The 23,897-nt window shown below is 41.2% G+C and overlaps 2 protein-coding genes across 4 annotated transcripts in view; one reads left to right on the forward strand and one right to left on the reverse strand.

Annotated features, from left to right (window-relative positions):
* The window catches only part of LOC111967981 (neurabin-2), a 24,460-nt gene extending 15,363 nt beyond the window's left edge, over window positions 1-9,097 (reverse strand). The window contains exons 1-2 of one of the 2 annotated variants that reach the window (XM_023993457.2): window positions 8,665-9,097; window positions 6,923-8,529 (exon numbers count right to left, since the gene is read on the reverse strand). In XM_023993457.2, coding sequence (XP_023849225.1) covers window positions 6,923-8,392 — 1,470 coding nt within the window. In that variant the 5' untranslated portion in view covers window positions 8,393-8,529; window positions 8,665-9,097. Of the gene's footprint in view, window positions 1-6,922 lie in introns of both variants that reach the window. The other variant, XM_023993456.2, reaches the window with a different exon arrangement.
* A 1,863-nt stretch (window positions 9,098-10,960) lies between these two features.
* Window positions 10,961-22,398, forward strand: sgca (sarcoglycan, alpha). Of its 2 annotated transcripts, none has more exons than XM_023993460.3 (11): window positions 10,961-11,063; window positions 11,456-11,584; window positions 13,587-13,738; window positions 16,198-16,267; window positions 18,744-18,942; window positions 19,575-19,743; window positions 20,126-20,334; window positions 20,518-20,544; window positions 20,759-20,938; window positions 21,749-21,775; window positions 21,895-22,398. In XM_023993460.3, the coding sequence occupies exons 1-11, from the start codon at window positions 11,027-11,029 to the stop codon at window positions 21,899-21,901; spliced, it is 1,206 nt and encodes a 401-aa protein (XP_023849228.1). In that variant the 5' UTR covers window positions 10,961-11,026; the 3' UTR covers window positions 21,902-22,398. The 2 variants fall into 2 exon arrangements, with proteins under 2 accessions (XP_023849228.1, XP_023849229.1); XM_023993461.2 differs by having other exon boundaries at window positions 13,590-13,738.
* Window positions 22,399-23,897: the final 1,499 nt, after the last annotated feature.

Here is a 23,897-nt window from a genome sequence, read left to right on the forward strand (position 1 = left end):
TAGGGGGATGCCGCCGGGAAATTCTAGGCATTATCAAGAGCTTGTCAAATTCTGAATGAGAGATTGATGAAGTGTGTGCAGGCTGTGAAAGAAACAAAGCAGAGCGCATGCCTTTCATGCAACTTTTCTCAAATCATCATTAGTCGCATCATGCAGCCTTAGAACATATTAAAAATCAAAACATATAGCCCAATGTTTGAATCACAACTAAAGTTGCATGAATCTCTAAATTAAGAATAGAGGAGAACCCATTTCTTTGTTAACCTCTCTGGGGTAGGAGGCAGTATTTTGACATCCGGATGAAAAGCGTGCCCAAAGTAAACTGCCTGTTACTCAGGCCCAGAAGCTAGGATATGCATATAGATTTGGATAGAAAACACTCTAACGTTTCTAAAACTGTTAAAATAATGTATGTGAGTATAACAGAACTGATATGGCAGGCGAAACCCCGAGGACAAACCATCCCCCCCCAAAAAATTCAGCTTACCACTATTTTCAATGGCTAGTATTTTAATAATAAGGCCAAGACTCCCAGATTGCAGTTCCTAGGGCTTCCACTAGATGTCAACAGTCTTTAGAAAGAGTTAAGCTGTTMWTTTTTTTTAAATGACCCAGAAATTGTAGTTTTTCTAGGTGGCTCCCATTTTGGCAGTAGTGTTTCCAGGCGCGTGGAGGAAAGCATGTTCTTTCATATTTATCTCCGGTAATGAACATACTATTATCCGTCTTAAATTGTATCGTTTATTTGCGTATTAGGATACCTAAGGTTTGATTATAAACGTTGTTTGAATTGTTTGGAAAAGTTTATTAGTAACGTTTGGGATTCATTTTGTATGCATTTTGATGGAGGGAAACTGAGTGGATTATTGACTGAAGCGCGCCAGCTAAACTGAGTTTTTATGGATATAAAGAAGGACATTATCGAACAAAAGGACCATTTGTGATGTAACTGGGACCTTTTGGAGTGCCAACAGAATAAGATCATAAAAAGGTAAGGCATTTTTTATATCGCTATTTCTGACTTTTGTGTCGCACCTGCCTGGTTSAAATATGWTTTATGTTTTTGTATGCGGGGCGCTGTCCTCAGATAATCYTATGGTTTGCTTTCGCCGTAAAGCCTTTTTGAAATCTGACACAGCGGCTGGATTAACAAGAAGTTAAGCTTTATTTTGATGTATAACACATATTTTCAAGAATGTTAAATATTTGAAATMAGTATTTTTGGATTTCGCGCTCTGCAATTTCACTGGATGTTGGTCAGGAGGGACGTTACCGTCCCACGTACCCTAGTTAACCGCTCAACACAGAATAGCTGCATGTGCGCACTCCCTCAGATTTCATTTGGAGAAAACATCCTTTCTATTTTATGTTCAATTGTATTCTTCATACTATAAATAATATCAAATAATGCCACGGAATTRTAAGCTAATCTTGTCTGCTAAATGAACTAGTGTAGCCCACAGCCATATGGCATAGCCAGATCTGGACCTAACATAAGGACAACTCAGAGTATGCTATTCTGTTCTTCTGAAATATATTACATTTTCTTCATATCATGTTTCTTTAGACTTGTCTAAAATAAATACATGGATTTATTGTGATGGTGTAGGCTATATTAACATTGATTTATTATACTTTTTAAAATGTAGATGTTCCAAAAGTCTGCACCAGTGGCTTGTAGGCTATGCGTGGAAGCCATGAGATGCTAAATGTTAACGGTCAATTACCATGAGACCGGCAGTTATTTGCTTGACAATCACCTGCTAACAAAATGTCATGACCTCCACAGCCCTAGCTTCACATACAGAAACCGCACAGAGGCTGCATGCAGCAGGACTGTGGTGTGCATTGAGTTGGGTGGTGCAGCCCATAGACTGTATAATACGGTGCAGCCCATAGACTGTATAATATGGTCCAGCCCAGCCAAAAAAAGTGGGACAGAATGACCTTGCTGATAATCTGTCTGGTCCCCCATCCCCCTCTCATGGGCAATGTGTGACTGGCCAATAGATTCACTTGGTAGACAGTGTGTGAGATGACTGGCCAATTGTCCTTTACCAGTGAACCTGTTTTATCATACCTGGCCACAATGTGATGCATTACATCTCTCTGGCTTCCCTTGTGGTCCAAGTAAAAAGCCTCAATTTTACTAACGCTTGCAAACATACCTGCTAAATAAGTTTTCAACCCATTTCAATATCTAGTCAACAAAGTCTACTGGGCTATAATCACATCAAAGACTATTTTTGTATTCTTTATTTGTTTGAATTGCAGACAGTGTAAAAAAAACTATCAAATGTGTATTCATGACTGGAGCTAGCTCCGACTATTATGGGATGCAACTGTGTAGGCTGTAAATATTCATCAGAGAGGGGATTGGTGAAGAATGGACAGAGGTGGAAAGATAGTTGAAGAGGGACAAACGGGAATTGTGTTCCTGGTTGAAAGAGTGTATGTTGCAGATAGTTTTTTCTACACACATGGTACAAATTCAAAGGAGATTATAAAACAAATTATATATACACACACACACACACACACACACACACATACACACACATAAACACACATACATTAAAATCGCTCCAATCAACATTAGGATCAATAATTCAAAGCATCTTGTACCAGGAGAATAGGAGAGAACAGTTATGAAATACAGTGATGTAAAACAGGAAATATAGAGTAAGGACAACAAATCAAATAAGAAGTGAGGAACCGGAGAGCAGGTTCCTGTGTTTACAACAAGCAGACAGGCCCAAAGGAGAGGCCTGTCTGTGGTAATTACAATGCTGCTATTTTTATCAACTTATCATAAAACAAGAGGAGAATGGTGACAGATGGAGAGAAAAAAAAGAGAGGGAGTGAGAGAAAGGAGGGTGTTAGAGTGAACAAAGCCAGTAGTGTGAACTGAACTTTACCCCAGCGATGCTGTTTGTGCCAGTTTGAGAAGAGAAAAAAAGAAATACATTTGACACAGACCCCAGTGGCTGTCACCACAACAACTCCTATGTGTGGGCGTCTGGGTGAGAGAGAGAGAGCGCAGATACGATGAGGGGGAAATAGTCACCAAAAAAATGGCCAAGCACGGGCACTTCCTGTACCACCGAGGGAGAGAAAGACAGCGAGACAGAGAAAGACACACAGAGATAGAGAGACAGTGAGATAGCAATAGAAACAGCGAAAGAAAGAAGAAAAATACACACACACAGAGACAGAGACATTCAGCAACAACAAAAAAGCTAGTGACAATACTGTTTGACCAAAGTCCTGGCAGTCATTAAACCATGACATTTTAGCCACCAAATAAAGGGCCTTCAATTTGTCCTCCCTCTGACTCCCATGCATTCCCACTGTACCCATATCAATCTAAATAACTAAAGAGACTCTGATACAGAGTGAAGGACTGTGTCAGTGTGATGGGAGGGTTTGTTTCAGAGGACAGCCACTGTTGGGTACAGTAGTACTAGACTGAACATATCAAAAAGACTGTGACGGTCAGCCACAAAGCGCTTTGAGATTTCTTGAACATAGAGCTTGGCGATATGGACAAAAATCCATATTGAGATAAAATTGCTTGAATTGATGCGATAACAATAAATAGAATGACAAGTTCTAACCTTCATCTGCACCACAGTTTAACTTTCACCCAAATTAGCAAACAAATTTTGTTTCAAACTTCACATTTCTGTAATATATTGTAACGAACGATATCAGCAAAATGCCTGCGATAAGTTGATTGGTGTCTATAATTTTCGGTTTACTTTCCGAGCTCTACTTGAACATATCAAAAAGACAGGGAGACAGTCAGCCACAAAGCGCTTTGAGTGTTATTTCTGTTATAAAAAGCGCTACAGAAATGCAATAGACTTTTGTTATTGCTGTTGGGTACAAGCCCACAGCACAGACCGACCCACTCTGCTCTCTGTTAGGTCTAATGAGCTGTTGCTGCATTGTCACACCACGCAGATGGCGAGCCAATGTAAAACATTACAGGAAGTCACAGTTTTCTCTTTTTGATACTCTCATAGGGTCACAACTTCTTCTACTGAAGTGATCTGGAATGATGGGTTATCATAACTGGTTGAAATATAACATATCTTATGAAATAGCCTACCCACTGGGCACAGATATCAATTCAACGTATATTCCACTTTGGTTCAACGTCATTTCAGTGAAATGACATGGAAACAACATTGATTCAATTGCTTCATTGGTCAAACACAATTTGACGATGCATGACTCTGTTCGAGAGAGAGAGAGAGAACTTCAATACGGATGGTCATGATAGCTGCAAGAGCTGTTTCAGTAGCTGCTTGAGCTGGCGCTGCATGTGTGAGTGTGGGACTTAATAGTATCAACGCACACTTGACTTGGCAGAGCTAGGGCTTCTCTCTCTCCATGTTAATGCTGGAGAACTCAGGGCAGTGAGACTGAACTGGGGTAGCAGAGAACAGGGCTACATACCAAATGGCACCCTATTCTCTACATTTTTWAAATATTTTTATTTATTTCACCTTTATTTAACCAGGTAGGCAAGTTGAGAACAAGTTCTCATTTACAATTGCGACCTGGCCAAGATAAAGCAAAGCAGTTCGACACATACAACAACACAGAGTTACACATGGAGTAAAACAAACATACAGTCAATAATACAGTAGAAAAATAAGTCTGTATACAATGTGAGCAAATGAGGTGAGATAAGGGAGGTAAAGGCAAAAAAAGGCCATGGTGGCGAGGTAAATACAATATAGCAAGTAAAACACTGGAATGGTAGATTTGCAGTGGAATGTGCAAAGTAAAAATAGAAATAATGGGGTGCAAAGGAGCAAAATAAATAAATAAATACAGTAGGGGAAGAGGTAGTTGTTTGGGCTAAATTATAGATGGGCTATGTACAGGTGCAGTAATCTGTGAGCTGCTCTGACAGCTGGTGCGTAAAGCTAGTGAGGGAGATACATACATTGTGGACTACTTTTGACCAACGACCATTCCCTACATCTCCCATACTCAACTGGCGGACCACAGTCTGGATCCGGACCCAGAACTGGGTCAATACGGACCGCGGGTCCCGACTACAAAATGTAAATAAAATAATAATATTATTTGGGGGGGGTGTGGCTCAGTCAGGCTTTGGCCCCTGGTATCATATAAACACAAATAAGGCATGGAAAAATGCGTAGAATTGCAGGAACTCAGCTTTAAAACAGCAACATTTTCTCTCCGCCAACAAGAGGAGTGTTAACAGTTTGGGGTCACATGGGTTGCAAGGTGGGGTTTGTTACTATGCTGATAAATGACAATATCCATCTGGACCTTTACCACCTAGGACATTTTACTGACCGGACCTTCTCAAATATTACTTGATTACTCCTGCACTGCATGAGGCACTACTTTTGACCAGAGCTCATTCCCTACAGTGGGCCCCGGTCAAAAGTAGTGTGCTATATAGGGAATAGGTTACCATTTGGGACACCGCTCATGACAGAGCAGTGAGACTGAGCTGGGGGAGCAGAGAATTGTACACTGCTTCTTGGATCATTACACTTCCCAGTCAGTAGAGACACTGAATCAACTTCTCCCCTCCTAGCCCTGACATGGATGTAGCCTCCAGCTTATTACAGTGTCTACAATAACATACGTCTATGTCTAGAATCATTTGTGATGGGCAACGATATGGAAAATCAATATCAGTTTCATTTTTTATTCAATATCAATATCATATCGGTTTGTAGAAAATACATTGCAAATGTGTGAATGTTCACTTCTCTGTGAAATCCAGACAACTGTTGTGGATTGCCCATTGGGATAGGTGTTCTGGTAGCATAAACCTACCTAACGAGTTTGAATAAAATGGGAAGCCATCTCCAGTATATGGCCCATAAGCAGGCAAGTAAATATGCTAAGTCTGGAAAAAGGAGGTTACAGCCATATCAGGATAACCATGCTGGGAGAAATCATCAATATTACTTCTTCCTCATGTAGCAAAGTACTGTAACTTACTAACGCACATGGGAATGAACCAACCACCAACATAACTCAACCGTTCTTCTTCTTTGGATTTTAATGGCAGTGTACTCTTTTTAGGTGCATTACCGCCATCCATATATAACCAACCACTGCACTGCTGTTGACCTTTTACAAGTATAGCCAGTCAGAATATCCCAACACACAATAAGAAAGCAGCTACGCTAATTATTCTGACTCTTTGTTCCTCCCTAACAATTATTTACAGACACAGAGAGAGACCTACTGAGAGACAGAAAGCATTTTAGAGAGGGAGCTACAGAGAGAGCTACAGAGAAGAGAGCGAGAGCTACAGAGAGAGAGAGAGAGAGAGAGAGAGCAACAGAGAGAGCGCTACAGAGAGAGCTACAAGAGATCTACAGAGAGAAGAGCAACAGAGAGATAGAGACTACAAGAGAAAGCTACAGAGTGAGCTACAGAGAGTGAGCTACAAGAGAGCTACAGAGAGAGAGAGCTACAGAGAGAGAGCCACAGAGAGAGAGCCACAGAGAGAGAGCCACAGAGAGAGAGCCACAGAGAGAGAGCCACAGAGAGAGAGCCACAGAGACAGAGAGGGAGCTACCGCTAGCTCCCACTGCATTTCAGATAAGGATCTACAGACTGGTTCTTTCAGGGCCATGTCAGCTGCACAGTGGGAATGCAGGCAGGCAGTGGCAACTGGCTGGGAACAAGGCTACTGGCACAGAGGAAGGGGGCAAGGGGGAGAGGAGGCAAGGGGGGAAATGACTAAGCATATAGTCATGTATGGCGTGAAGGAAATCCGTGGTAGTGTCCAAGTCAAACACTACTACAAAAGGACTGGTTGTAAATATGGAAGCCTGTGACATGTTAAATATAACTGAATGCAGTGCAATGGTGTGTACGTGACCATGTATATTCTATTAGAGTGTGAGCTCACCTTGATAGGCCCCGTGCTGAAGCAGATCTTCCGGCTGGGTGGAGGGTCCTCCTCTTCAGGCAGCCCAGGTTTCTCATGACAGCTGGACTCAGGCTCATACGGCTCATCTTCATCCTCCTCTTCCTCATCCCGCTGGCTCCCTCCAGAGTCCTCGCCCACTGCGCTGTATGTTCTGATATCCACCTGTTCTCCCCCTGACTGATCCTTTACAGGTCTCTCTTCCCCCTCCTCCGCTGTACCCCCCTGGCCCATCACTCCATCTCCACCCTGCCTCCCTCTCTCACTGCTAGTGCCCTTGGGAGAGGTCTCCCTCACCTGGGCCTCGCTCTCTGTACTGTTCTCCCCATTCTCCAGAGAGATGTGGTGGATGTCAGCTTTCACTAATGTGCTGCTGGGCTCCTGGTCACTAGAGTGATCCTCAGACTGGCCTTCAGCTTTGGCCTGGGTTCCAGTCTTATCTCGGCCCTCTTTGGGCTCGGGGAGTGTCGGGCCACTGTGGCCTCCATTCTGCCCTCCGTTCAGGCCATCGGAGGTAGAGGAGGATGAGGGGGCAGCCTTAGCCCTGAGGCTTCTGGGAGGCCCATCCAGGTCCCTCTGGCTGCGCCCCCCACCACCCTCCTCCTCCTGGCTGGCAGTTGGGAGGGCAGAAGCACGGTTCGCCCTCTTGGAGATGATTTTGGAGTTGAGCTGCACCCCCACCTTGGTGCTGACCCCCCGGGAGGGCAGTGGAGGGGTGGAGGAGAGGCGGTGCAGGTTGTTGCGGAGCTCAGAGGCCCGTTCAAAGACAGCACTGAGCTGGGAGACAGTGGGGGACACGGCCTCGGTGGTGTCCAGGCTGTCCAGGGATTCTGTGCTGCCGTTGAACCGGGCCACCACGTCCAGCCTGCCATCATGGAAGCCCAGGCCAGAGGTGCGCTCTGTCTTCAGCAGGACCCGGTTGGTGGCAGCGGCCTGCTTCTCCCGCTCCAGCTGCTGGGCCGCCTGCTGTTGTTCAAAGATCTTCCGTGTCTCCTGCAGCTTGGAGTAGCTGGGTGATGAGGCTAGGGGAGCCTGCCCGTTCTCTTCTTTGGCATTGGGGTCGAACCGGTTAACCCGCTCTGAGACAGTGGATCCCAGCTTCAGCAACGCGCTGTGGTCCACATTCTCATTCAGGCTACCGGCTCTGGGGAGGGAGAGACGCACTCTCTCAGTAGTCTTCTCCAGGTCCTCCCCTCCCTCCCCCTCCCCGCCGGGAGATGTACTCCCTGGGCCTTGCATCTGCTGAAACATGTTCTTGATACGGTGCACGTTGGAGCCGTAGCTCCGGCGGCCGCGGGGGCCTTCCTGCATATAATCGCCATTTGCAGCATTGTCCTTCACAGGCTTCAGCGCCTGTATCCCCGCCTCGTATGCGTTCCGGTGCGGGGATGGGCTCCTCAGCGTCGAACCAGAGCCGGTGCTCTTGGAAGATGAGGTATCGGTCTTCATCATGATCAGTCAAGCTTCACAACGGCTGCTCAGCAACGGCATCTCTCCCTTTCTCTTCCTCGGTTGTCAGCACAAATCGGTCCGTTCTCACCAACAGTCAATTCAGTTGGGGAGACGGTGAACCTACGTGCCGACTAGAACTGAATAGCAGGAGAATAAAAAACTAAGGTTATTGTTTTAGGCCGCGTGCATCCAGTATCCCAATCCTATGGAATGGAGGAAAGTGAAAAACGATGCATTCATTAGTCAAACTCGCTAGTAATTAAAACACCAACCTGACGAAAAACCTGGAGAAAATGCCCTGGTTACAAAAACATCACTGCAGAAAACTAGAACAGTAACCCAATGAACGCTGGATTTTCCACTGACGACAGATTTATTAAGTTTAATCCCTTTTCAAGAGCAGCAGCATCATCATCATTTTGATCTCTTGATTTTCTGAACTGCTGATTTCTGTCTCTGGGTCCTCCTCGCTCGCGTAAAAGCAGACTGCTACTGAGGATGGGACGAAACTGGGTCATAGCACCGTTCGCGTTCACTCTACGTTTTTAGTCCTTGAATATTAGCCTAGTGATAATCAATATATGTGAAGGTCTACTCCATACACGAGTTCTATATAATTACAATTATGATATCAAGTAGACGAGTCAAATAAACAGAAATCTTCTTTACACTGAATATTTTGGGCACTTTAGGACCCTGAAGAAATCAAAACCAGCACGCATCAGATTACTGTGTCCAATGATGATGTATCCTTTTTATATCGTCGCTTCCTGCATTCACTAGTGCCTGTCTAGCCTACACGTTTGATGATAATATGTTATACAATGTTTTAGCAGTAGTCGGTGATAGCCTACATTCTTGTGAGGGCGTAGAGTAGACTATGCCTCTTAGTCTGCATCTAGATAATGCGCTCCATACTGTGCCAGTCCAATGCGTTTRCCCTAGCTACGAATAGACTGTAAATGAGCTATCTCAGAATATATAGGCAGATAACGGTTAACATAACGACCATTAATGTATTTTTATTCGAATTTACAACAGATGGAACCAAGAAGCAGAACTCCCATTGAGACAGGCCATGTTGTGCACACACCCTGACGCATACAGTACATAGTTGCATTTTCAATGCAGCATAAGGCTAACCTAGTCTACTTTTTTTAATGATCCGTGATATAGTTTAAGATTACATAGCCTAAGGTGTAGGCTAGATATAGTAGCATAGCTACATATTTGATTTAATTCACGAAAGCCACTGGAAAGTCAGTGATATCAGTGTGAATAATATAGAATGACCCATCAACCAGCAGTTACATTTTTAGAGAACATAGAAGATACATTTTAAGGGGTGTTTCAGTAGTAGAAATTAAACAGTAGAGTGACAGTAATAGCTTTTATTTGTTTTATTTTTTGTTAACTTTCTCCCCACATATATTTTGTGGAATCACAATTGGCAGATAATTAGGAGGATTGATTGAATATGATGAATGGGAATCTTCACTGAACAAAAATATAAACGCAACATGTAAAGTGTTGGTCCGATGTTTCATGAACTGAAAAAAAAGATCCCAGACATTTTCCATACGCACAAAAAGCTTATTTCTCTCAACTTTTGTGCACAAATTTGTTTACATCCCTGGTAGTGAGCATTTTTCCTTTTCCAAGATAATCCATCCACCTGACAGGTGCAGCATATCAAGAAGCTGATTAAACAGCATGATCATTACACACGTGCACCTTGTGCTGGGGACAATAAAAGGTGCAGTTTTGTCACACAACACAATGCCACAGATGTCTCAAGTTGTGAGGGAGTGTGCAATTGGCATGTTGACTGCAAGACTTTCCACCAGAGCTGTTGCGAGAGAATTTAATGATACTTTCTCAACCATAAGCCGCCTCCAACTTCGTTTTAGAGAATTTGACAGTACGTCCAACCAGCCTCACAACCGCAAACCGCGTGTATTGTGTCGTGTGGGCAAGCGGTTTGCTGATGTCAATTGTGTTCAACAATGAACACAATTATATTTTATTGATGGCAATTTGAATGCACAGAGATACCGTGACGAGTTCCTGAGGCCCATTGTGAGGCCCATTTTTTGTGTGTCTGTGACCAACAGTCATGTGAAATCCATAGATTAGGGGCTAATGCATTTTTTTTTTTAATTGGTTGTTTTTTTCTTATGAACTTGAACRCAGTAAAATCAATCAAATTGTTGTATGTTGCGTTTATATTTTTGTTCAGTATAGTTTTTTCTACCATTGTATAGGAGGGGTGGAAGACTAGGGGAAGGTGTCAACGTGACACAGTTAGACAAGGAAGGCAGACTACACGGCTAGTGTTTTTATTATACCTCAAACCTACAGACACACACACACACACACACACACACACACACACACACACACACACACACACACACACACACACACACACACACACACACACACCACATGACACAACACACACACACACACACATGCAGACAGACAAACACACACACATGTACTCACACGCACACTTTAGGAAGTTATTACTGTATAGTGTGTGGGTCAGAAATAGCCCTGAAGTGCCTGGCTGACTGGGAGTGACTTAGCCCTCCTTTCCTCTTGGCCCTGTCAATCACAGCTCAAAACAAGATGGCAGACTGGACAGGCTGGAGATTTATTTTAATAGGCAAGGTTAAGTATTTGTTACTTTATAATAGTGAATATGACAACATTGACAAGCTGTTTTATTATTCACCAAGATCACTTCTTCTATAGCTAATATAATTTGTGTTTTATGATGGATATTTTAGAGAACTTACCAGTGATTAAATATAGTAGGTGTCTGACAAGAGGAGTCATATTGTGCTGCCAGTATATATAAAAATTTTAAGTTATGACATCATGTGAAATGACAGAAAATATAGTTTTAACAGCTATGCTGCGTAGTGGTGTGGACATGGTGTTTAAGTGCAAATCAGTTCAGTGTCCAAGTTTCATGTTATTTGTAACCTCATGTAACTTTGCCATATCCAATAGTGATATCCTTTGGTACTTGTGCTCCTATCTACATGTACGCAGTGTGTGTGACCAGTGTACTGGTGGTCAAGGCAGACATCAAGGCTTATACCCCTGTGGGACAGCTGTTTGTGTTCGAGCTGCAGAGAGAGACCTTRCAGAATGAATTTGAACCCTTCCTGAAACACTATGGTAAGGCTGAGATTTCAGTAAGTCACCTCTTAGTGTACAGTTTAACTTTCCACTGGGCACACCACGTCATTTCAACGTGGGTAATATTTGGTAGATACATGTACATTAATCAATGAGATTCCAACCTATTTTCACCCACTCAAAAAGACTGCCAAAAGTTTGTTGAATTCCAATTTGTTATTATGTTTTCAACCATCTAAAAGCACAACCAAATTCCAATGAAAGAAAATGTCATATTCTTGGTTAATTGTCACCTAATTGTGTTATCATTGTGCTTTCAACCATTTAAAAGCACACTAAAGTTKAAATGGGAATACAATGTCAGGTATTTAGTTTATTTAATACAACAAGCTTAATGTGTTTTCACTGTGCTTGATCTAATAGCACAATCAAATTACTTGGATTACAGTTAGTTGAGATTACATTAAAGTATGGTATAAGTGATCAATTCTGTTTGAGATTCTGTGCAGATTAATAGAGCAATTGTGAAGATTTCCACAGACCTGTGACCCTGAACATAAGAAGACATTTATTGTTACTGTATCCTCAAAATGTGTCCATGGCTGTGTTACTTATTTTAAGGTTGGATATATACTGTTACATTAGTTTGTAAGATAGCCTTAACATTTGGGTATTTACTGTCTTCCAAAGGTAATATTGAATTGTGTTTGGTTGACAACATAACCAAACATCAACATTTAAAGGAGATGTATCTACTGCTTGGATAGTTCCATCTGAGCCACTGGCTTAATCCTATTCTTTAACTTACATTTTTGGATGAGATGGAGACCTGAATCCAGAAAATAATTTGTTAACTTGTCGAGAAGTTAAAAGACTATTTACTGTATTGCAAAAGTTATATTGAATTGTGTTTGGTTGTCAACACAAACAAATATCAAGTTTTAAAGGAGATGTATCTTCTACTTGGACAGCTCCATCTGTGCCACTGAGACTGGTTTTAATAGGACTAAATCAAATCAAACTTTACATATACTTTAAATACAACTTGATTTGATCTAATCCTATTATTTCACTTTTATTTTTGGTTGAGATGGAGACTTGAATCGAACGTATTTATTATTAACATGTAGATTCTATTTGAAATCAACCAACGCTTGAAACCCTAGGCCTATATGTATTGTCTATTTTTAGTTGAATCCTGGGCTGAATTTAAATAACAGCTGTTGATGACTTCCCAAATGATATAGGCCTAAATAGCATCTTTGATGATATACGACTGATAAGGTTTGGTTTCATTTCATTTGCTCTGTTGAACCTACACTTTGGAATGACTTCGATAGCAACAGTGAATCTATTAAGTGGATATTTTTCAACAATTGTTCCCATGATAGCACATTGGTGACAGTCATTGAAAAAGATCAAAGCTAAGCAGGGCTGGGCGTTGTTAAAACCCTGGATGTGAGACTGGAGGGATAACTGTAGATAGATCAACTCTCCAGTAGGAGGTGCTGTCCAGCCTATTGTATTCTTATAGTGGATATTAAGTTGAAGATCTGACATGGTTTCAAAGGTACAAATTCAACATATTTTATACAAGGTTTGTCTATTTAGAAAAATGATTACCATGATGACATAATCCTGTGGTTGAAATTTGAAATTCAAAACAACAGTTGATAACTTAAAAAAATAATATTTTCCACGTAATAGTACAATAGTACAATATACAATATTTTGACAAATTAAGTTGAAACAACATTGATTTAACTAGTTCGTGCCCAGTGGGTTGAAGCTTGTGGTTACTAATAGCAATAATCTAACAATGTAAAGCCTTCCCAATGAATAGATATAAATGTTGGTTGTTTATTGTAATTTCTTCATATTTTTACACTTAAAGCTTCAATACATGTATTGTTATGTCCCAACTGACATTCATACAACAAACCAGCGGGTATCATCAGGTAGGTGTCGGTAAGGTTGAAATGATATACAACCAACAACCATAATGCGTCTCTCTTCTCTCCCACTCTCCCATTCTGAAAAGCAGGGCGGGTCTACAATGATCCCATGCTGTTTAAGTGCAATATGCAGTCCTTCCCGGACCTGCCTGGCTGGCTTCGATTTACCCAGAGGCACCACTATGATAACGGCTTCCTCTACGGCACCCCACTGGCCCAGGGAAAGAGTATGATAGAGGTACACAGAGCAGACTCATCAAATAGGGGTGCTCTGAGATACACACAGATTGCGTCCCAAATAGCACCCTACTCCCTACATAGTGCACTACTTTTGACCAGAACCAGGTTGGGGATAAGAGTACCATTTGGGATACAGTCACACTGTCATGAGGATCTAGTTTATAACTTCTCTCGGTTGAATATGTATGATTTTGCATTGAAAAATGTTAAACATATTTGAAGCATGAATGTGAAGGATATTTCTGGGCACAGTATGTAGCTTGTAATGGTCTAAGGATAAGATATTTTTTATTTCCCCTTTATTTAACCAGGTAGGCTAGTTGAGGACAAGTTCTCATTTACAACTGCAACCTGGCCAAGATAAAGCAAAGCAATGCGACACAAACAACAACACAGAGTTACACATGGAATAAGAAAACATACAGTCAATGTGGCGAATAATTACAATTTAGCAACTTAAACACTGGAGTGATAGATGTGCAGAAGATGAATGTGCAAGTAGAGATACTGGGTTGCAAAGTAGGGTATGTTTTTGCGAGGGTATGTTTGGCAGCATGAGTGAAGGATGCTTTGTTGCGAAATAGGAAGCCGATTCTAGATTTGATTTTGGATTGGAGATGCTTAATGTGAGTCTGGAAGGAGTGTTTACAGTCTAACCAGACACCTAGGTATTTGTATTCTAAGTCAGAACCGTCCAGAGTAGTGATGCTGGACGGGCGGGTAGGTGCGGGCATCGATCAGTTGAAGAGCATGCATTTAGTTTTACTTACATTTAAGAGCAGTTGGAGGCCATGGAAGGAGATTTGTATGGCATTTAAGCTCACCTGGAGGTTAGTTAACACAGTGTCCAAAGAAGGGCCAGAAGTACACAGAATGGTGTTGTCTGCGTAGAGGTGAATCAGAGAATCACCAGCAGCAAGAGCGACATCATTGATGTATACAGAGAAAAGAGTCGGCCCAAGAATTGAACCCTGTGGCACCCCCATAGAGGCTGCCAGAGGTCCGGACAACAGGCCCTCCGATTTGATCTACTGAACTCTATCAGAGAAGTAGTTGGTGAACCAGGCGAGGCAGTCATTTGAGAAACCAAGGCTGTTGAGTCTGCCGATAAGAATGTGGTGATTGACAGAGTCGAAAGCCTTGGCCAGGTCGATGAATACAGCTGCACAGTATTGTCTCTTATCGATGGCGGTTATGATATTGTTTAGGACCTTGAGCGTGGCTGAGGTGCACCCATGACCAGCTTGGAAACCAGATTGCATCGCGGAGAAGGTGATCTGTTCGTTAACTTGGCTTTCGACAGAAAGGCAGGGTAGGATAGATATAGGTCTGTAGCAGTTTGGTCTAGAGTGTCTCCCCCTTTGAAGAGGGGGATGACCGCGGCAGCTTTCCAATCTTTGAGGATCTCAGACGATACGAAAGAGAAGTTGAACAGGCTAGTAATGGGGGTTGCAACAATTTCGGCAGATCATTTTAGAAAGAGAGGGTCCAGATTGTCTAGCCCTACTGATTTGTAGGGGTCCAGATTTTGCAGCTCTTTCAGAACAGCAGCTATCTGGATTTGGGTGAAGGAGAAATGGGGAAGGTTTGGGCGAGTTGCTGTGGGGAGCGCAGGGCTGTTGACCGGGTAGGGGTGGCCAGATGGAAAGCATGGCCAGCCGTAGAAAAATGCTTATTGAAATGATCAATTATTGTGGATTTATCGGTGGTGACAGTGTTTCCTWTCCTCAGTGCAGTGGGCAGCTTGGAGGAGGTGCTCTTATTCTCCATGGACTTTACAGTGTCCCAGAACATTTTGGAGTTTGTGCTGCAGGATGCAAATTTCTGTTTGAAAAAGCTAGCCTTTGCTTTCCTAACTGCCTGTGTATATTGGTTCCTAACTTGCTTGAAAAGTTGCATATCGCGGGGGCAATTCGATGCTAATGCCGTACGTCACAGGATGTTTTTGTGCTGGTCAAGGGCAGTCAGGTCTGGAGTGAACAACAGGCTATATCTGTTCCTGGTTCTAAATTTTTTGATTGGGGCATGCTTATTTAAGATGGTGAGGAAAGCACTTTTAAAGAATAACTAGGCATCTTCTACTGAGTGAGTGAGATCAATATCCTTCCAGGATACCCGGGCCAAGTCAATTAGAAAGGCCTGCTCGCTGAAGTGTTTTAGGGAGCGTTTGACAGTGATGAAGGGTGGTCGTTTGACCGCAGACCCATTACGGACGCAAGCAATGAGGCAGTGATCGCTGAGATCCTGGTTGAAGACAGCAGAGGTGTATTTGGAGGGCAGGTTGGTTAGGATGATATCTATGAGGGTGCCTGTGTTTACGGATTTGAGGTTGTACCTGGTAGATTCATTGATCATTTGTGTAAGATTGAGGGCATCAAGCTTAGATTGTAGGAGGGCCAGGGTGTTAAGACATCCCGGCCATCCTTTAACATCTCACTGTTTCTCTTTCCATTTCAGATCATAGTGACTAACAAACGGAGCTATGACACATTCAGAGACAGACTGATCATAACGATTGACCCTCCAGGTGTGTATTCTGTGATGGGAGAACAGTTCTGGGAAATAATATATTACAACATACTATCGAGTCTAAACATCCAAAATGGCACTACTTTTTTACCAAGGCTCAAAATGGCACCCTATTCCCTATATGAGTGATTCTACAGAAGTGGTGTGAATTGCTGTCCCACCCCAAAAAAGTATCCAAACTTCGGCAATAACAAACATATTGTTCAACTGATATAGTATAAATTCATTGTTTATACACCTATATCTATTGAGAGGTGGCTGTCCCAAACCCTGACTCCTAAACGTCATGTTTGAAAATTCATGATTATTATTTTTTAACATTATTATTTCAATAGAACATATTGAGTTGTTCTATTATTACATCGAAAGATACTGATCTAATAATTATTTTTGTTTATTTCACATGAAGTTGGTGGCACCTTAATTGGGGAGATTGGGCTTGTGTTAATGACTGGAGCGGATAAGGTGGAAGGGTATCAAACACATGGTTTCCAGGTGTTTGATGCCATTACATTTGCTCAGTTCTGGCCATTATTATGAGGAGTTCTCTCCTCAGCAGGCTCCTGTGGTTTAGTTTTTAAAAATCTTTCTCTGAAAAATGCTGTCCCCACTTTTGATGTCACTACAGAAACACACTTTAAAAGATTTTAGAATGAATGTCCCTTAAAATGTCCCTTAAAACCCTACACATATCAGGTGATGGGATTAGTCTGACTGCAAGCATTTTGGAGAGAATTTGTGAGCAAGTTGGAAATATGTAAAGTATGGTTTTGGGACTAAAGTATATGTTTGCTGGGATGTACATCTGTCCAAATGAAAGATATGTTAGCTATGGGACCTCTTTAAAGTCCAAAATCAGTCAAAAATGATCCAAACCGAAACGATCACAACCGAAACAATTGACACCATGGAGATATATATCTTTGTATCTGTGCCATTATGGAGTCTATGACAGCACGAGCAGCACCATTAAGGCTATCTCCAATTTAAAGTGGTATGCACTATACTCTACCAACTGAGCTACAGAGGACCACCATGTGGACAAGTGCACACTTCAGGAAAAAGTGTAGAGTATTGAGATGCATAGCCAGCACTGGGCTCCAACCATCCAAAAGCCCAAACATTGACATATATTTGGCAAAACACAGACGTCTATAATGCTCTACTGTACTGAGCTCTACTGTACTATGCTGCACTGTACGCTACTGTGCTCTACTGTACTCTACTGTATTGTACTCTACTGGACTGTACTCTACTGTATTGTACTGTACTATACTGTACACTATCATACTGTTCTCTACTATACTGTACTCTACCTGACTGTGTTCTGCTGTACTGTACCGTACTGTACTGTACTGTATTGTACTGTAACCTACTCTACTGTACTCTACTGTACTATACTGCACTGTGCTCTACTATATTGTACTGTACTGTAATCTACTGTACTGCAACCTACTCTACTGTACCCTACTTTCCTATGCTCTACTGTACTGTGCTGTACTCAAGTTTACTCTACTTGAGTTTATTACAATTGAAGAAGGGCCCATGGACTCTTGATCTATTCGGTCTTTAAGTTGTCATGGTCTCAACTCACTGGGTCTGGATCTTGGGACCAATGTCTTGGTATAAATATTGGTCTTGGCTCCTGGATAGTCTTTGCTTTACAAACCATAAGCAATTTGAAGAAGACAATGCACTCTGATCATAAGCTGATCCCTCCCAACCCATAGGAATCCCCACCCAGTTGACTAGTTTTAAATGGTGGAAGCAATCTATGGCAATGCCTATACCAAAACGAGTTAGTCCCATCTAGAGCCCTGTATTTATCTTTATGATTGGCATTTGACACCAAAACGCCTGTTATTTTGCCAAAATAAAGATAGGTAAACTTAAACATTTTAAAACATAATTAATTAGATGCATAAGTAATTCAATCAATTAACAAGTTTTAGATTCATACAATCAACAATGAACATTTTACAGAGAACAATAGAGATTATATTTCTCTAAATTAAATTTTAAGGTTTTGAAAACCAACTTAAAAATAATATTTTTACTATTTTGTTAATTTGGTATGCAAATAAGATTTCTAAAATGAATCTGTAATAGAAGGTTAATCAAAATGATCACTAATGAGCGTGGTGCTCCCTTTACTGCAACTTTTACACTATGCTAGTAGTGACACATTTAGTGGGGTGGTAAGGAATTCAGGTAAATATTTCAAATATTCAATACAAACAGTGTGTAGATATGTTTATCTGTCATATGTTAGAAGACATATGTGCTTAAAGTTTGGGAGAAATAGGATACAAATGTGATTTTTTTTTTCAACCCCCGATTTACACCACTTCTGTAGAATGACCGATATAGTGCACACTACCTTTGAGCAGAGCCCTATGAGGCCTGATCAAAAGTAATGAATTGGGTGCAGTGAATACTGGTTTATTTGTTTCTCCCATTGGCCTTTCTTTCAGCAAAGAGAATGCCCTACCAGGCTGAGTTCTTCATCCCACTGAGGGAGATTGAGAAGGTGCTGCCCTCTACAGTTCAGGAAGAGATCAGGCAGGATATGATGAGGATGTGGAAGACAGACAGGCTGGACTTTGTCAATATCACGTCTGCGTTGGACCGAGGTGGCCGTGTCCCTCTGCCTCTGGCTGGACACTACGAAGGGTAAAGAAGTGTCAGATTTCAACTGTCGATAACTGTCACTTATACTAACTCTCAACAGAGAGCATCCCAGACCAGAAGGAGAAGTACACTATGAATTCACACTATTCATTCCCCAACTAGGCCTTGTAGTGTACATGTACACTACCATTGAAAAGTTTGGGGTCACTTAGAAATGTTCTTTCTAAGTGACCCCAAACGTGCCATTGGAACACAGGAGTGATGGTTGCTGATAATGGGCCTCTGTAAGCCTTTGTAGATATTCCATAAAAATCTGCCGTTTCCAGCTACAATAGTCAATTTCAACATTAACAATGTCTACACTGTATTTCTGATCAATTTTATGTTTTTTAATGGGGGAAAAAAATGTGCTTTTCTTTAAAAAACAATAATATTTATAAGTGACCCCAAACTTTTGAAAGGTAGTGTATCTGAACAAAAATCGTTAAATCATGCAACGTGAAGATTTAATTTCAATGATCAGAAAACATTCAGCATTTTCAGTATCAATTTTTTTGGGGGGGATGAAAGAGGTCAAACTCAAACTGAAATTTAAATCAAGTGAATATTTTATTGACGTTTTCAGCACATTACAGTCATTGTTAACTAAGCCAGTGTCATGCATTGGGTCCCAGGGTGTATGTGAAGGTGGGTTCAGACCAGTACTTCTCTGAGTGCTTGTTGAGGCTCCAGACTGCTGAACATAGGAGACAGTGTGAGGCCGGGGGCAGGGCCAAGATCCCTGGGGACTGCAAGGTCTGCTCCTACCCAGGCAACTGTGTCACCTGGTGCAAGTCCACCCTGGTGAGTCCACAAGCACTGGTATATCCAAAACATAATTTTTTGTCATTAGATTACTTTGGGGGGAAACATAACATTACTAACAGTGACATTTATCTGAATGAATAATGAAATGAATCACCTGCAGGTATTATGTCAAATTCTTGTAGAGTGAGCTAATCTACACACATCCAAAGCCAGAGCTGCATTTAATGGTAAATCTGCCTCACACACAAGCCTTGCCAACATGTTTTTTGCAATTCATTCTCAAGGAGTAGATTGGAGGGAACAAGCATTTTAATAATTTAAATAACATTAAATAGCATATCAACACGGTCATCACCTTATATTCCCTCCCTCCTAAATATGTATCCTCCTCTGCCATCCCTGTGTCTACTGTACATAGATTGATCTGTCCAGACCAGTGATCCCCCCTCCTGCCCCCACCATGGGCCCAGGTATCCTGGATGCTGGGGGGGTCTATGACCCTCCTGAGTCCCCCCCTCCCAGAGACTTCCTGCCAGACTACATTGTGACTGTGATCGTCCCCCTGGCTCTGGCCATCATCCTGTGTCTCCTATTGGCATACATCATGTGCTGCAGACGAGAGGGAGTGTATGTTATTTTTGTACTCCACTGAGATTGGCATTAGTCCTCTAATGTTGTTAAGTAATAACAACCAGCTACAACTTATCACTGAAAACCTAGCAACCTTCACTTATGAAATATCTTTACATTTGGCAACTTTGTATTACTATTCATAGTTGTTACATAACATGTTTTGTTTTTTATTTGCAGTGAGAGAAGAGATGGAAAGACACCAGAGTACGTAGCCTTCCATTCCACATATCAAAACCCACTACACTATTTACATTTACTGAAGATGTATTACATCACACCATCAAGAAGATTAAGGAAGATGGACAAAGACATCATGTCTAATATTTTATACTATGATAATTGCCAAGGATAAGCTTAGTGTCACCCCCACACTTGACTAATGTATATAAATCTTCCTCCCCTCTGTCTGTTCCTTTAGTATCCAGCTCTACCACCACCACACCATCCATGGTAACACCAGTGAGCTGCGGAGCATGGCTGGGTGTCGTGGGGTCCCTCCTCCCCTCTCCACCCTTTCCATGTTCAACGCTCGCACCAGGGAAACGGCCCCACCGTTCCAGACTGACAGCCCCAGCATCCCCCTCATCCTGGCCCAGCAGTGAGTAGTCTACTGTCACTACTATTAGTAGAGTGTTCACTGCAGTAGCTCAACCTGGTGGCCCAGCAGTGAGTAGTCTACTGTTACTACTACTACTACTCAACCCTAGCCTGGTGGTCTAGTTGGTTTGTGCTTCAGCCAACTTGTTTTTTGTCATAGATATTGAGAGAGAGAGAGAGAGAGAGAGAGAGAGAGAGAGAGAGAGAGAGAGAGAGAGAGAGAGAGAGAGAGAGAGAGAGAGAGAGAGAGAGAGAAAAAAAAGACAGACAAGATAACACACAGCTGAAAGAAGAGAAGGTGACACTGTCAGAACAAAGTAAACACTAAAACAAACACAACCAAAGAAAAGACAAACAAGAAAAAAACAAACCAACACAAAGAGAGAGAGAGAGAGAGAGAGAGAGAGAATCCCCGATCTGGCAAGGTAAAAATCTGTCGTTCTGCCCCTGAACAAGGCAGTTAACCCACTGTTCCTAGGCTGTCATTGTAAATATGAATTTGTTCTTAACTTACTTGCCTAGTTAAATAAAAATGTATTCCACTTGGATTATGATATTTGGTGTAACCTATGGTGTAACCAACTTCAAAGTGAACCAGTAAATTTCAAATCAGGCATAAAGGTGGTTAATATTGGGGTTGATGGTTAATATTGCCATACAATTTACTTTTTATTTTATTCAACACATGTATGTTATAAACACATTATTACTTTAATTAAACTAGCAATAAGCAGTTTAGTAAACAAAACAAAAGCAAAATCATTGCTATTAAATTCAACCATAACGTTCAATTCTTCATTTGTTTTCGCAGGGAAATCAACACTGACACACTACCCAGGTAACATAGTCAAATAAATGTGTCTGAATAAATAAGTAAAACTGTACAACAAGAAGAAAAGAACGATTATGAAATACATACATGGATTATTTTTTACAATTTTGTTTTTGTTCCAACAGGAAATGAAGCCATCCAAACAGGACACACTGTACTTCCACTGCATGTATTATGGGTTTGCTGCTGGTTTGCTGTAGGATTTGAGATGTTTTCTCTTCACATTATAATTTCTTTATCCTCTTTCTTGATCACATTATACTTTGATTACAAATATTTTGGAGTGACTCCCCTTATAGAGTAACCACATGAATTTCACATGTGAATGTTTTCATGTGATCAAATGTAATCTTATGTGAAGTTAATGTGATAACATATGACAACATGTAAAGTAACATGTGATAACGTGAAGTTAAACATGGAACACGTCTTCACATGAAGTTAAACATGTGAAGACGTGATCACGTGAAGTTTTCCAAAAATACAGTTTTCATATGATTTCACATGTGAAATTTATAGTGAAATCATGTGAGTTTTCTGTAAGAGTGAGTGTTGAGTGACTGTAACCTCTGAACTTGTGTTAAACATTTTTATGCATTGGTGGATTTAATTAATTCTGCCATAGGTTTGGACTAATGGAGTGCAATATGTATTTTTGAAAACCAAATCCTTGGCCTACATGTAGAGGTAGAATTCATATATTGAATGTTTTTCCTTAATAAAACCCCTAACCAACTGTATTATTGTTTTAATGGTCAGCGCCATCATCAAATAGTCTGGGTAATAATTATGTAATTTCCATTTAACAACATTGGTCCATTGATTGCTTAATCAGAGGAGTGCTGCCAAGACATGCCCAGTACTTACCATAATACTATCAAAGAGAAGCAAATTAGGAACACAATAAAAACAGCAAAATAGGCTACAACAAATACACAATTCAAAGTGAACCACACATYGGAGCATGCAGCATCGACTATTCCATTTGATCCAAATCATCTTTAGGAAGACAAATTCTCTTTTAAAAATATATATATTACCATAATCAAAACTCCACTTGTCATCTGGGCTTCATATTCAAAACAAAAATGCAGATGATCCATAAAAAGGCATTGTAGTAGAATAGCATCCACAGAATCCACACGTTTCAGCATGTCTCTGTTTTGCGACTGGACTTGTGAACGTGTGAACGTGTCTTGCCACGCGGCACTCTGGTTTGGAGGATTATGTTAAAACGGCTTTCCATAGTAGACCTGCAGTAGGTAGACGGACAGTAACACACACGGTAGCCTGCCCCACTCTGTCGTAATTCTAGAACTGTTCCATGGAATTCCACCAGGGGTCAGTACAAGGCTACATTGCTAATTCTAGGATCCAACAAAACGGTGATAAGGCTCAGAAGCTTCAATCAAAATGTGTGGCTGACTATGCAGATGGTCATGTATATTATTGGTCAACTAATATTTATTATTGCGTAATTCTTGTGTAGCTGCAAATTTGGAGCACTAGAAATTTAAAAAATTGTGAGTTTATTTCAACCAAAACAACTATGCCTAATAGCACGTCACTTTTTATCCAAATTGCTCCTTACCATCCTGCATCTGTCCCGCAAGTCACACTCAGGGTTCGATGAGGAGGAATGGATAGCCCATCAAGTCAGTTGTGACAACTAGGGCTACAGTTAATTCCTTAATATTATGTTTCCCAAGAAAGGGGTCAACATGGGCTTTTTTGGAATGATGTTTTTTGACTATATGCCTAGAATATCACATTTCAGGATTTTAAGGGAAGTTACACTTTAAGCTATTTGGGAGATTATTTTACCAACAGCCAAAAATAACCTATATAAAATATTACATTTGTATAATCAATCAGCCACTGTCACTGGATTGTCGGTTGCTTGTTTGATTTAGGTATGATGTGAAATGAATGGAGGAAACCAAGGGGACATGTCAAACATTGAGTAGACAACTTCACATGCTTTATTCAGTAACCAAATAATTAAAAACATCTTGATTTATTATACATGTACAACATCAGTACAGATTCTCTTTTTTCAAAACCATGGAAGTGTGTCTGCTTCTCAGATTTTTTTAACTCTTTTCTTTTTTTAGAAACTCTATTTTTT

This window comes from Salvelinus sp. IW2-2015, linkage group LG8 (genome assembly GCF_002910315.2).
Source record: "Salvelinus sp. IW2-2015 linkage group LG8, ASM291031v2, whole genome shotgun sequence".
Taxonomy (NCBI): Eukaryota; Metazoa; Chordata; class Actinopteri; order Salmoniformes; family Salmonidae; genus Salvelinus; species Salvelinus sp. IW2-2015.